The 12,174-nt window shown below is 53.8% G+C and overlaps 2 protein-coding genes and 1 long non-coding RNA gene across 3 annotated transcripts in view; 2 read left to right on the top strand and 1 right to left on the bottom strand.

Annotated features, from left to right (window-relative positions):
* Positions 1-844: 844 nt before the first annotated feature.
* LSM2 (LSM2 homolog, U6 small nuclear RNA and mRNA degradation associated) lies at positions 845-2,952 on the bottom strand. Its single transcript, XM_085047324.1, has 5 exons — positions 2,874-2,952; positions 2,677-2,744; positions 2,010-2,040; positions 1,664-1,723; positions 845-1,099 (listed from the first exon to the last, which is right to left on the bottom strand). The coding sequence occupies exons 1-5, from the start codon at positions 2,874-2,876 to the stop codon at positions 974-976; spliced, it is 288 nt and encodes a 95-aa protein (XP_084903450.1). The 5' UTR covers positions 2,877-2,952; the 3' UTR covers positions 845-973.
* Positions 2,953-4,709: 1,757 nt separating this feature from the next.
* On the top strand, positions 4,710-6,358 carry LOC146421611 (uncharacterized). The gene is made up of 3 exons (XR_014848652.1): positions 4,710-4,985; positions 5,876-5,959; positions 6,237-6,358. It is a non-coding gene; the product is annotated as an uncharacterized LOC146421611 (long non-coding RNA).
* Positions 6,359-10,575: 4,217 nt separating this feature from the next.
* The window catches only part of LOC146421610 (uncharacterized), a 5,407-nt gene continuing 3,808 nt past the window's right edge, over positions 10,576-12,174 (top strand). The window contains exons 1-2 of the mRNA XM_085047176.1: positions 10,576-10,590; positions 11,481-11,532. Coding sequence (XP_084903302.1) covers positions 10,576-10,590; positions 11,481-11,532 — 67 coding nt within the window. The remainder of the gene's footprint in view (positions 10,591-11,480; positions 11,533-12,174) is intronic.

The following is a 12,174-nucleotide window of genomic DNA, read 5'->3' as shown; positions in this document are numbered from 1 at the left end:
GGAGGGGTCATTGGGTGGTCACTCGGGGGGGTTTGGGGTCACTTGGGGGTCACTAGGGGGGGTTTTGGGGGTTTTCGGGGGATTTTTGGGGTCACTCGGGGGATTTTGGGGGTCCCGGGGGGGTTTGGGGATCCCGAGAGGCCTCAAGGCCGGGCTGTGGGGTCCTGGGGGTCACTCGGTGGTCACTCGGGGGGATTTTGGGGTCACCGAGGGGTTTGGGGGTCCCGGGAGGCCTCAAGGCCTCAGCTGAGGGGTATCGGTCCCTGAGGTCCTGGGGGTCACCCGGTGGTCACTGTGGGTCACTCGGTGGTCACTCAGGGCTATTTTGGGGTCCCTCAGGGGGATTTTGGGGTCCCGAGAGGCCTCAACCGGGGGTTGCCGGGCTGTGGGCAGCGCTGTGGGCCTGGACCGGGGGGTGTGGGTCTGTGGGGTCCCGGGGGTCACTCTGGGGTCACCCGGTGGTCACTCGGGGGCTATTTTGGGGGTATTTCGGGGGGATTTTGGGGTATTTCGGGGTCTCCCCGCTCCGCCGCCCCCCCACCCTACCTGAGGCGGCAGCGGCGGCGGGAAAAGACACGTGGGGCGGCGCGTGCGGCGCGTGCGCGGAGCCCCGCCCACCCCGCGCTGCCATTGGCTGCCGCTCGCCGCGGTGGGCGGGGCTTCCGGCGCCGCAGAGCCTGGCGGGGAGAGCGCCGCCTGCACGGGGGACAGCGCCGCCTAGCGGCTCGGCGGTGCTAACTCCGCCACCCCAAAAAATCGGGGCGGAGAAACCCCAAATCACCCCAAAATCACCCCAAAAACACCGCGAGATCATCCCGGATCACCCCCCAGCCACACACACAGAGCAGGGCAGGCGGCTGGCATTTATTGGGGTTGTGGGGGGGGTTTGGGGTGTCCCCCAAGGTTTTGGGGTGTCCCCCCGGGGTTTGGGGTCTCCCCGGATTTTGGGGTGTCCCCAGGGTTTGGGGAGCGGTCACTGCTTCTGCTGCAGCGCCTCCTTGCGGGCAGCGTCCTGCAGCAGCTGAGTGTCCACCTCGTCGGCCGGCAGCTGGACGTAGCGAACCACCGAGCCGCGGATGAAACAGTTCTTCACCGACAGCTGGGGGGAGAGAGAGAGACCCCAAATTATCTGAGAGACCCCTGAGAGACCCCCAAAACCACCTGAGAGACCCTGAGACCCCCTGAGTGACCCTGAGACCCCCTGAGCCCCTGGACATAATGAACCACCGAGCCGCGGATGAAACAGTTCTTCACCGACAGCTGGGGGAGAGAGAGACCCCAAAAATCACCTGAGAGACCCCCGAGAGACCCTCTGAGACCCTGAGAGAGCCCTGGGACCCCCTGAGAGCCCCCAAAAATCACCTGAGAGACCCTGAGAGAGCCTGAGACCCCCGGAGACCCCCTAAATCATCAGAGACCCCCTGAAACCCCCAGAGACTCCCTGAGAGACCCTGAGATTCCCCCGAAACCACCCGAGACCCCCAGGACACCCCCAGACCCCCAAGAACCCCCCAGGACCCCTCAGGACGCCCCCAGACCCCTATAGACCTCCAGGGATTCATCCAGACCCTCCATATCTTAGGACCTAAACCCCGAAACCCCCATAGAGACCCCATATAGAGACCCCCAGGACCCCCCAAACCCCCCCGGCGCCCCCCAGTACCATGTGGGGATACTTCTCGGGGTCAGTGACGCTGATGTCGGTCAGTTTGATGTTCAGGTACTGCGGGGGATGGGCAGGGGGGTCAGGGGGTCACCGAGACCCCCAAATCCCCCCTGAGAGCCCCAGAGACCCCCGAAACCCCCCAGGGATCCTCAAATCCCCCCAACCCCCCCGGAAATCCCCCATGAAACCCCCCAGGGACCCCCGGGAGACCCCAAAATCCCCCCTGAACCACCCAGAGACCCCCCAGAGACACCCAGAGACCCTCGGAGACCCCCGGGAATCCCCAAAACTCCCCTGAATCCCCCCAAATCCCCCCAGGGACCCCCCGAGCCCCCCAACTCACCTGATCCACCGAGTGCAGAGTCCCGCAGATGCTGCGGAGAGAATTTGGGGGGATTGGGGAGCTTTGGGGGTCCCGGGAGGGGCCTTTGGGGGGGTTTGGGGGTCCCGGGAGGGGCTGGGGGGTCTCTATGGGGGGCTGGGGGCGTTCTGGGGGGCTCCCGGGGGTCTCTATGGGGGTTTTGGGGGATTTTGGGAGTCTCGGAGGGGCTTATGGAGGGTAGGGGTCTGGGGGGGTCCCGAGGGGTCTTTGTGGGGCTCCCGGCGGGGTTATGAGGGTCGGGGGTTCTGGGGGTCCCGGGGGGTTTGGGGGGTCTGGAGGAACCCTCGGGGGTCATTGGGGTCTGGGGTCTCTCTGGGGTTCCGGGGTCTCTCTGGGGTCTCAGTGGGGTTTTGGGGGTTTATGGGGTTCCAGGGGTTATGGAGGGTCTGGGGGCTCTATTGGGGTTGGGGGGTCTCTGGGGGTCCCGGGCGGTCTGTGGGGGTCTCTCTGGGGTTCCCGGGGGTCTCTCTGGGGTCTCAATGGGGGTTTTGGGGGCTATATGGGGTTCCAGGGGGGGTTATGGAGGGTCTGGGGGGTCTATTGGGGTTAGGGGGTCCCGGGGGGTCTCTGGGGGTCTCGGGGGGTCTCGGGGGTCTCCCCGGGGGTCCCAAGCCCCCTCCTCGCCCACCTCAGGTCGTTCTTCAGCTCCACCACCACGTCCTTCCCCACCAGCGACTTGAAGAAGGAGTAGAACAGCTGAGGGACAGTTGGGGACAATGTGGGGACAGCCGGGGGCTCAGCGGGGTCCCGGCAAGACCCCCAACCCCCCCAGACCCCCCAAAACCCCCCAAATTCCCCCAAATCCCGCCGAACTCCCGCGCTCACCATCGCTGCCCGCCCGCCGCGCGCCCCGCAAGCCCCGCCCACTTCCTGCCCAGGCCACGCCCACTGCCGCCCGCCGCGCCCAATGGCAGCCCGCGCTGCCCGCAGGCCACGCCCACTGACCCAGATGCACGCCCACTCGCTCAAACCACGCCCACCCAGGAAGCCACGCCCACTCTATGCGGAAGCCACGCCCCCGTGGGCTGATGGCCACGCCCACCCCGCTAGGCCACGCCCCCCGCGGAGGTGGCGGGAAATGAGTCAGCCTCCCCCGCGCGGGTCAAAGGTCACGGGGACAGCGGGGACACGGGGGGACAGGGAGACCGGTGACCAGAGGGACACCGCGGTGACATCCCAGTGACCACCGGTGACCACCAGTGACCACCAGTGACCACCAGTGACCATAGGGACACTGCGGTGACATCCCGGTGACCACCAGTGACCATAGGGACATCCTGGTGACATCCCAGTGACCATCGGTGACACCCTGCTGACCACCAGTGACCACCAGTGACACCCCCAGTGACCCCCTGGTGACACCCCAGTGACCATAGGGACACTGCGGTGACATCCCAGTGACCACCAGTGACACCCAGTGACCCCCTGGTGACACCCCAGTGACCATAGGGACATCCCAGTGACCACCAGTGACCACCAGTGACCATAGGGACATCCCGGTGACATCCCAGTGACCATCGGTGACACCCTGCTGACCACCAGTGACCACCAGTGACACCCAGTGACCCCCTGGTGACACCCTAGTGACCATAGGGACATCCCGGTGACATCCCAGTGACCACCAGCGACCATAGGGACACTGCGGTGACATCCCAGTGACCACCAGTGACCCCCAGTGACCCCCAGTGACCACCAGTGACCATAGGGACATCCCAGTGACCACCAGTGACATCCCCAGTGACCCCCAGTGACCACCAGTGTCCCCCAGTGACCCTCAGTGACACCCCGGTGACCACCAGTGACCCCCCCAGCCCCTGTCCCTGTGTCCCCCGCATGTCCCCATGTCCCCAGTGTCCCCATATCCTCCTGTCCCCACATCCCCCCAGTGTCCCCATATTCGATGTCCCCCCAGTGTCCCCACACACCCCCAGTGTCCCCAAGTCCCTAATTCCCCATATCCTCACATCCCCATGTCCCCCCAGTGTCCCCAGATTCCATGTCCCCATGTCCCCAATTCCCCACATGTCCCCCCAGTGTCCCCACACCCCACCATGTCCCCATGTGTCCCCACATTCTCATGTCCCCATGTCCCCCACAGTGTTCCCATGTCCCCCAGTGTCCCCATATTCGATGTCCCCATGTCCCCCATGTCCCCATGTCCCCATGTCCCCACATTCTCATGTTCCCATGTTCCCCATGTCCCCCATGTCCCCATGTCCCCACGTGTCCCCTGCTCCCGTGTCCATCGCCATGTCCCCTGTCCCCACACCCTTGTGTGTCCCCATGTCCCCGTCCCTCCTGCCCATCTCCCCCTGTCCCCATGTCCCCATGTCCCCCCCTCGCCCCACACCCCATGTCCCCACGTCTCCACGTCCCTGTCTCCCATGCCCCATATGTCCCCATGTCCCTCAATGTCCCCCATGTCCCCACGTGTCCCCTGCTCCCGTGTCCATCCCATGTCCCCATGTCCCCATGTCCCCCGACACCCCCCGTCCCCACGTGTCCCCTGCTCCCGTGTCCATCTCTCTGTCCCATGTTCCCCATGTCCCCAATGTCCCCATGTCCCCATGTCCCCAGTGTCCCCCTGTCCCCAGTGTCCCCTGCTCCCGTGTCCATCCCCATGTCCCCATGTTCTCATGTTCCCCCCATGTCCCCATGTCCCCTCAATGTCCCCCCCTGTCCCCACGTGTCCCCTGCTCCCGTGTCCATCGCTCTGTCCCCTCCCAGGCCACTCCACCCACGCGGGCCGGGAGGGGACCGGGAGAACCGGTGATGGCAGTGGCCCCGTCACCGAGCTGTCACCGAGCTGTCACCTCCTCTGTCACCTGCCCCCGTCACCTGCCCCGTCACCTGCCCTGTCACCTGCCCTGTCACCTCCCCGGCCACAGGGATTTAAGGGCAGCGCTGGTGCCACCCTGGGAACCCACGGAGCTGCCGGTGAGTGGGGACACTGGGGACATTGGGGACATCGGGGGTGTTGGGGACATTGGGGGTGTTGGGGACATTGGGGGTGTTGGGGACATTGGGGACAGAGGGACATCGGGGACCTTGGTGTTGGGGACTTTGGGGATGTTGGGGACATTGGGGACACTGGGGACATCGGGGACATCGAGGGTGTCGGGGATGTTGGGGACATTGGGGACAGGGTTGGGGACAGGATGGGGATGGGGCTGAGGGGGGGACAGGGACACTGGGATGGGACAGGGACAGGGTTGGGGACAGGATGGGGACAGCATTGGGGACAGGGATATTGGGAAGGGGACAGGATGGGGACATGGGGACAGGGTGGAGATGTGGGGACAGGGTTGGGGACTGGGTTGGGGACTGGATGGGGACAGTGCTGGGGACAGGATGGGGACAGCGTTGGGAACAGGTGTATTGGGAAGGGGACAGGATGGGGACACGGGGACAGGTCAGGGGACAGGGTTGGGGACAGGATGGGGACAGCGACGGGGAGACACAGGGCTGGGGACAGGTCGGGGACATCGGGGAGGTGGCTGTGGGGACACGGGGACAGGGTGGGGACGTGGGACAGGATGTGGGGACAGGGCTGGGACAGGGCGGGGGTGGGGACGGGGACACGGGGACAGGATGGGGACAGGGAGGGACAGGGACAGGGATGGGGACAGGGATGGGGACAGGGACAGGATTGGGACAGGGAGGGACAGGGACGGGGACAGGGGGACAGGACGGGGTGGGGGCCGTGTCCCCCTGTCCCTCCCCATCCCCCTGTCCCTCTCCCTGATGTCCCCGATATCCCCGATATCCCTGATGTCCCCGATACCCCCGATGTCCCCAAATGTCCCCAATGTCGCCGCTGTCCCCAGGGATGTGCGCTGGTGCTCAGTGTCTGGTGAACCTCCTGCGCTGGGCCTGGGGGGTCCTCAAGGGGATCTTCGGGGGACACGGAGGTGAGGGGACAGGGGGGTGACACCGGGGGGACAGGGCGGGGACACCATGGGGACACCGCGGGGACACCCAGGGAGGGGACAATGCCCCGCGGGGGGGTGGGACACACTGAGGGGACACACTGAGGGGACACCTGGGGAGGGGGGAGGAGGACATTTGGGACCCGCGGGGTGACATGGGGACAGGGAGGGGACAGTGGGGGGACAGGGAGGGGACAGTGGGGGACAGGGATGGAGGTCAAAGGTCACGCTGACCCCTCACTGTCCCCTCTGTCCCCAGCTGTCGCCCCGCCCCGCCCGGCTGAGAGGACAACGGTGGTGCCTGGCAAGGAGGAGTGAGACCCCAAAACCCACCGGGGACCCCAAAAATGTCCCCAGGACCCCAAAAATGTCCTCGAGATCCCAAAATCTCCTCGGGGATCCCAAAAATCTCCTCGAGACCCCAAGATCTCCTCGGGACCCCAAAATAAATCCCTCCAAGGACCCCAAAAAGGTCCCCAGGACCCCAAAAATCTCCTCGAGATCCCAAAATAAATCTCTCCGAGGACTCCAAAAATCTCCTCGAGACCCCAAAATTCCTTCCGGAGACCCCAAAAAGGTCCTCGGGACCCCAAAATTCCCCCCGAGGACCCCAAAATCTCCTGGGGACCCCCAAGGACCTGCCGACCCCCAGCAATGAACAAATAAACTCCTTTGAGCTTCATCCGGTTTGGAGAGATTTTTGGGAAGGGAGGGAAGGAGGGAAAGAGATGAAAAATGAGATAAAGATTTAATTCGAAAATTAAATTTAAAAAACAATAATTAAATGTAGATAGCGTAGAAAACGAGATCGTAAATCACGTTTTGAACCTAATTTTAAAGCGCGTTTAAAAAGGTTTAAATGTAATTTTAAATGAGGTTTAAAGACTTTTAAATGTAATTTTAAATTGCCTTTGAAAAGTTTTAAATGTAATTTTAAATCGCGTTTAAAAGGGTTTAAATGTGATTTTAAATGACGTTTAAAAAACTAAAGGGAAATAAAAATACTAAAAGATCGAAGTAAAACAAATTCAAAAAATTAAATTAAAACAAATTCAAATTTTAAAAAAACCCAAAACGCGGTAATTCGGGGCAGAGCGAGAAACGCCGCAGCAAATCCGGAGAATTCCCCGAATTCCCAATTTTCGGAGCTAAACCGGTTCCTGTTCTGCCTCACCGAGATTTTCCCCCAATCCTGACTTCTCCCCAAATTCCCATTTTTTCCCCTAATATCCCAATTTATTTCCCCAATCCCCATTTTTTCCCCAATCCCGACTTTTCCCCAATCCCCATTTTCCCCCTAATATTCAAATTTATTTCCTCAATCCCGACTTTTTCCCCAATCTCCATTTTTTCCCCCAAATCCCAATTTATTTCCCCCGATCCCCATTTTTCCCCAATCCCGACTTTTCCCCAAATCCCCATTTATTTCTCCCAATCCCCCTTTTTATCCCAAATCCCCATTTTTCTCCCCAATCCTCATTTTCCCCCCAATCCCGACTTTTTCCCCAAATCCCAATTTATTTCCCCAAATCCCGACTTTTTCCCCAATTCCAATTTGTTTCCCCCAAACCCCATTTTTCCCCAAATTCCAATTTATTTCCCCAATCCCCATTTTTCCCCCAATCCCAATTTTTCACCCCAATCCCCATTTTTTCCCCCAGTTCCCGATTTTACCCCAATGCCGACTTTCCCCCAATCCCCATATTTTCCCCAAATCCCATTTTTCCCCCCAATCCCCATTTTCCCCTAATATCCCAATTTATTTCCACCAATCCCGATTTTCCCCCAATTCCCGACTTTTCCCCAAATCCCCATTTTTTTCCAAATCCCCATTTTTTCCCAACCCCGACTTTTCCTGATATTCCCGACTTTTCCTGATATTCCCGACTTTCCCCCCAATCCAGATTTTTCTCCCCAAATCCCAATTTATTTCCCCAATCCCGACTTTTCCCCTAAATTCCATTTTTTCCCCCCAAATCCCAATTTTTCCCCCCAAATCCCCATTTTTTCCCAACCCCGACTTTTCCCCCAATCCCGACTTTTCCCCTAAATTCCATTTTTCCCCCAATTCCCATTTTCCCCCAAATCCCAATTTATTTCCCCAAATCCCAATTTATTTCCCCAAATCCCAATTAATTTCCCATTTCCCCCCCGATTCTCCTTCCCCCGCCCCGGCCAGGGAAGGGTTAATGTCGCCTGTCGCCTCCTGTCGCCGCTTGGGGACAAAGCCGGGAATGTCCCCGTGGGATTCTCCCCCTCCTCCCTCGGGAATTCCCAAAAAAAACCCCAAAAATCAGGGAAATCACCCCAAATCCCCATTGTCGGCTGCGGAAAATTGGAGCAAAAATTGGGGAAAAAAACCTCAAAATTGGGAAAAAACCCCAAATTGGGTTTTTGGGAATTGGGATGGAATTTTTCCAGGGAATTAACTGATTCTGGGCGTTTTCCCCCAAAGCGCGATGGGCCATCCGGAGCTGATGGACCATCGGCTGAGCGCCGGGGGGTCGTTGTCACCTCAGGGTCATTTTGTCACCTGAGGGTCATTTTGTCACCTGGAGGGTCATTGTCACCTGGGGGGGAGGGGACAAGGAGCTTTTCCAGCATTCCGCAGTTTTTTAACCCAAATTTCTCGGTTTTTAACCCAAATTTCCCATTTTTTAAACTCAAATTTCCCATTTTTAACCCAAATTCCCCATTTTTCCACCCAAATTCCTCATTTTTAAACACAAATTTCCTCATTTTTTAAACACAAATTTCCCATTTTTTAAATCCAAATTTTCGCAATTTTAAAATCCAAATTTCCGCATTTTTTCCACCCAAATTCCCCATTTTTTAACCCAAATTCCCCATTTTTTCCACCCAAATTCCTCATTTTTAAACCCAAATTTCCCATTTTTTAACCCAAATTCCTCATTTTTAAACCCAAATTCCTCATTTTTTAAACAAAAATTAGCCATTTTTTAACCTAAAATTTAACCCAAATTCCCCATTTTTTCAACCCGAATTCCCCGTTTTTCCACCCAAATTCCTCATTTTTTAACCCAAATTCCCCATTTTTTTAACCCAAATCTCCCATTTTTTAACCCAAATTCCCCATTTTTTAAACCCAAATCTCCCATTTTTTACTCAAATTCCTCATTTTTTAACCCAAATTCCCCATTTCTTAACCCAAATCTCCCATTTTTAACCCAAATTCCTCCTTCCTTGCCGCGAATCTCTCATTTTTTGTGACCCAAATTCCACTTGTTTCTGTCCCAAATCCACTGCGAGATTTCGGGACATTCCCACGACATTCTCACGACATTCCCACGACATTTCCATGATATTACCAAGACAGTTCCAGAATATTTCCACGACATTTCCACGACATTTCCCACGACTTTCCAACGATATTTCCACGATATCTCCACGATATTCCCACGATATTTCCCAGGACTTTCCCATGACAGTTCCACGACATTTCCGGGACATTTTCCACGATATTCCCACGATATTTCCACGATATTCCCACCACTTTCCCACGACATTTTCCACGACATTTCCAGGATATTTTCCAGGATATTCCCACGACATTTCCCACTACATTTCCAACCATATTTCCACGACAGTTCCACGACATTTCCACGACATTTTCCACGATATTCCCACGACTTTTCCACGACAGTTCCACGATATCTCCACGACATTCCCACGATATTTCCCACGACATTTCCCACGACATTTCCAACCATATTTCCATGACAGTTCCACGATATTTCCACGACATTCCCACGATATTTCCCAGGACATTCCCACGACTTTTCCACGACATTTCCAGGACATTTTCCATGACAATTCCACGACAGTTCCACGATATCTCCATGACATTCCCACGACATTTTCCACGACTTTCCCACGATATTCCCACCACTTTCCCACGACATCTCCACGACAGTTCCAGGATATTTTCCACGATATTTCCACGACATTTCCCACTACATTTCCAACCATATTTCCACGACTTTTCCACGACATTTCCGGGACATTTTCCACGATATTTCCACGACTTTTCCACGACAGTTCCACGATATTTCCCAGGACATTCCCACGACTTTTCCACGACATTTCCACGATATTCCCACGACATTTCCACGACATTTCCAGGATATTTTCCAGGATATTCCCACGACATTTCCCACTACATTTCCAACCATATTTCCACGAGAGTTCCACGACATTTCCAGGACATTTTCCACGATATTCCCACGACTTTTCCACGATAGTTCCACGATATCTCCAGGACATTCCCACGACATTCCCACGACATTTCCAGGACATTTTCCACGGTATCCCCACGATATCCCCACGATATTTCCCACGATATCTCCACGACATTCCCACGACATTCCCTCCCTCCCCCCCAAAATCCCCCCCGGGGGTCCCACCGCCCCATGACGTCACCGTGACGTCACCACTCCCCTCCCCTCCCCCTCCCAGCTCTCGCAGCTCCCAAAGTCGCTCCGGTAGATCGCGACCCGAAAAAACCCAAAAAAACCCCAAAATAACCCCAAAAAAAATCCCCAAAAAATCCCCAAAAAATTCCCCAAAAATCTCCCGGCATGGCCGAGCCGCAGGTAGGGCTGCAGGGGAACTGGGAGGGAATTTTAAATTAATTTGTTTGTTTGTTTTTCAGCTTTTAAAAAAAGTTTATTTTCCGGTTTTTGTCTCTAAATTCGGGATTTGAAAGTTTTTTAGCGATAATTTAATTCTCGGTTGTTTGATTTGATTTTTATGGCGTTTAATTTGAATTTATTTTGGTTTATCTAATTTCTTTTTTTTTTTTTTTAATTTAGTTTTTACCTCTTTTTTATTCCGTTTCAAATTAGTTTACCTCGGTTTGTTTTATTTCATTTTTATTTTAACTTTTCGGGTTTTATTTCGCTTTATTTTAACTTTTTATTTTATTTCATTTCATTTTCATTTTCACTTTGTAATTTAATTTAATTTAATTTAGTTTAATTTAATTCAATCTCATTTTATTTTACATCGCTTTCCTTCCTTTCATTTCATTTGATTTCATCCGGTTTTTAAATTTTATTTCCGTTTAATTTTTTAAAATTTTCGTTTTCTACCGAGAGCTGAATTTCCCATTTTTATTTTCCAACTTTTTTATTTTCCTCCGATCTTTATTTTCTTCTTTTTTTTTTTTCCCTTTTCTTTGGATGCTTTTTTGGGTTTTTTTTAAATTTGAATTTTTCGGATGCTTTTTGGTTTTTGAGTTTTCCTAATTAAAATTCTTTGGATGCTTTTTGCCTGTTTTTTTTTTAAATTTAAATTTTGGGAATTTTTTTCTTTTTTTTTTCCTCGTTTCTTTGGATGCTTTTTGGGTTTTTTAATTTAAATTTTGGGATTTTTTTTTCTTTTTTTTTTTTTTTCCATTTCCTTGGATGCTTTTTGGTTGATTTTTTTTTTTTTTAATTGAAAATTTGGGATTTTTTCCTCTTTTTCCCCCATTCCTGCCCAGGTGCCCGAAGTGCTGCAGGAGGTCATTGTCACCAGCGAGCTTCCCGCGGAAGGTAGAAAACCCCAAAATCACCCCAAAAATCACCCCAAATCACCCCAAAAATCACCCCAAATCATCCCAAAAACTACCCCAAATCACCCCGAAATCACCCCGAAAATCATCCCAAAAATCATCCCAAAAATCACCCCAAAAATCGCCCAAAAATCACCCCAAATCACCCCGAAAATCACCCCGAAAATCACCCCAAATAATCCCAAAAAATCACCCCAAATCACCCCGAAAATCATCCCAAAAATCATCCCAAAAATCACCCTAAAAATCACCCCAAAATTACTCCAAAAATCACCCCAAAATACCTCGAAAATCATCCCTAAATCACCCCAAAAATCACCCCAAAAATCACCCCAAAATCACCCCAAATCATCCCAAAAATTACCCCAAATCACCCCGAAATCACCCCGAAAATCATCCCAAAAATCATCCCAAAAATCACCCCCAAATTACTCCAAAAATCACCCCAAAATCACCCTGAAATCACCCTAAATCATCCCAAAAATCATCCCAAAAATCACCCCCAAATCACCCCAAAAATTACCCCAAAAATCTCCCCAAATCACCCCGAAAATCACCCCAAATCATCCCAAAAATCATCCCTAAATCACCCCCAAATCACCCCAAAAATTACCCCAAATCA

This window comes from Lichenostomus cassidix, unplaced genomic scaffold (assembly GCF_008360975.1).
Source record: "Lichenostomus cassidix isolate B80296 unplaced genomic scaffold, HeHo_3.0 HiC_scaffold_33, whole genome shotgun sequence".
Taxonomy (NCBI): domain Eukaryota; kingdom Metazoa; phylum Chordata; class Aves; order Passeriformes; family Meliphagidae; genus Lichenostomus; species Lichenostomus cassidix.
This window is presented reverse-complemented; position numbering and strand designations above follow the sequence as displayed.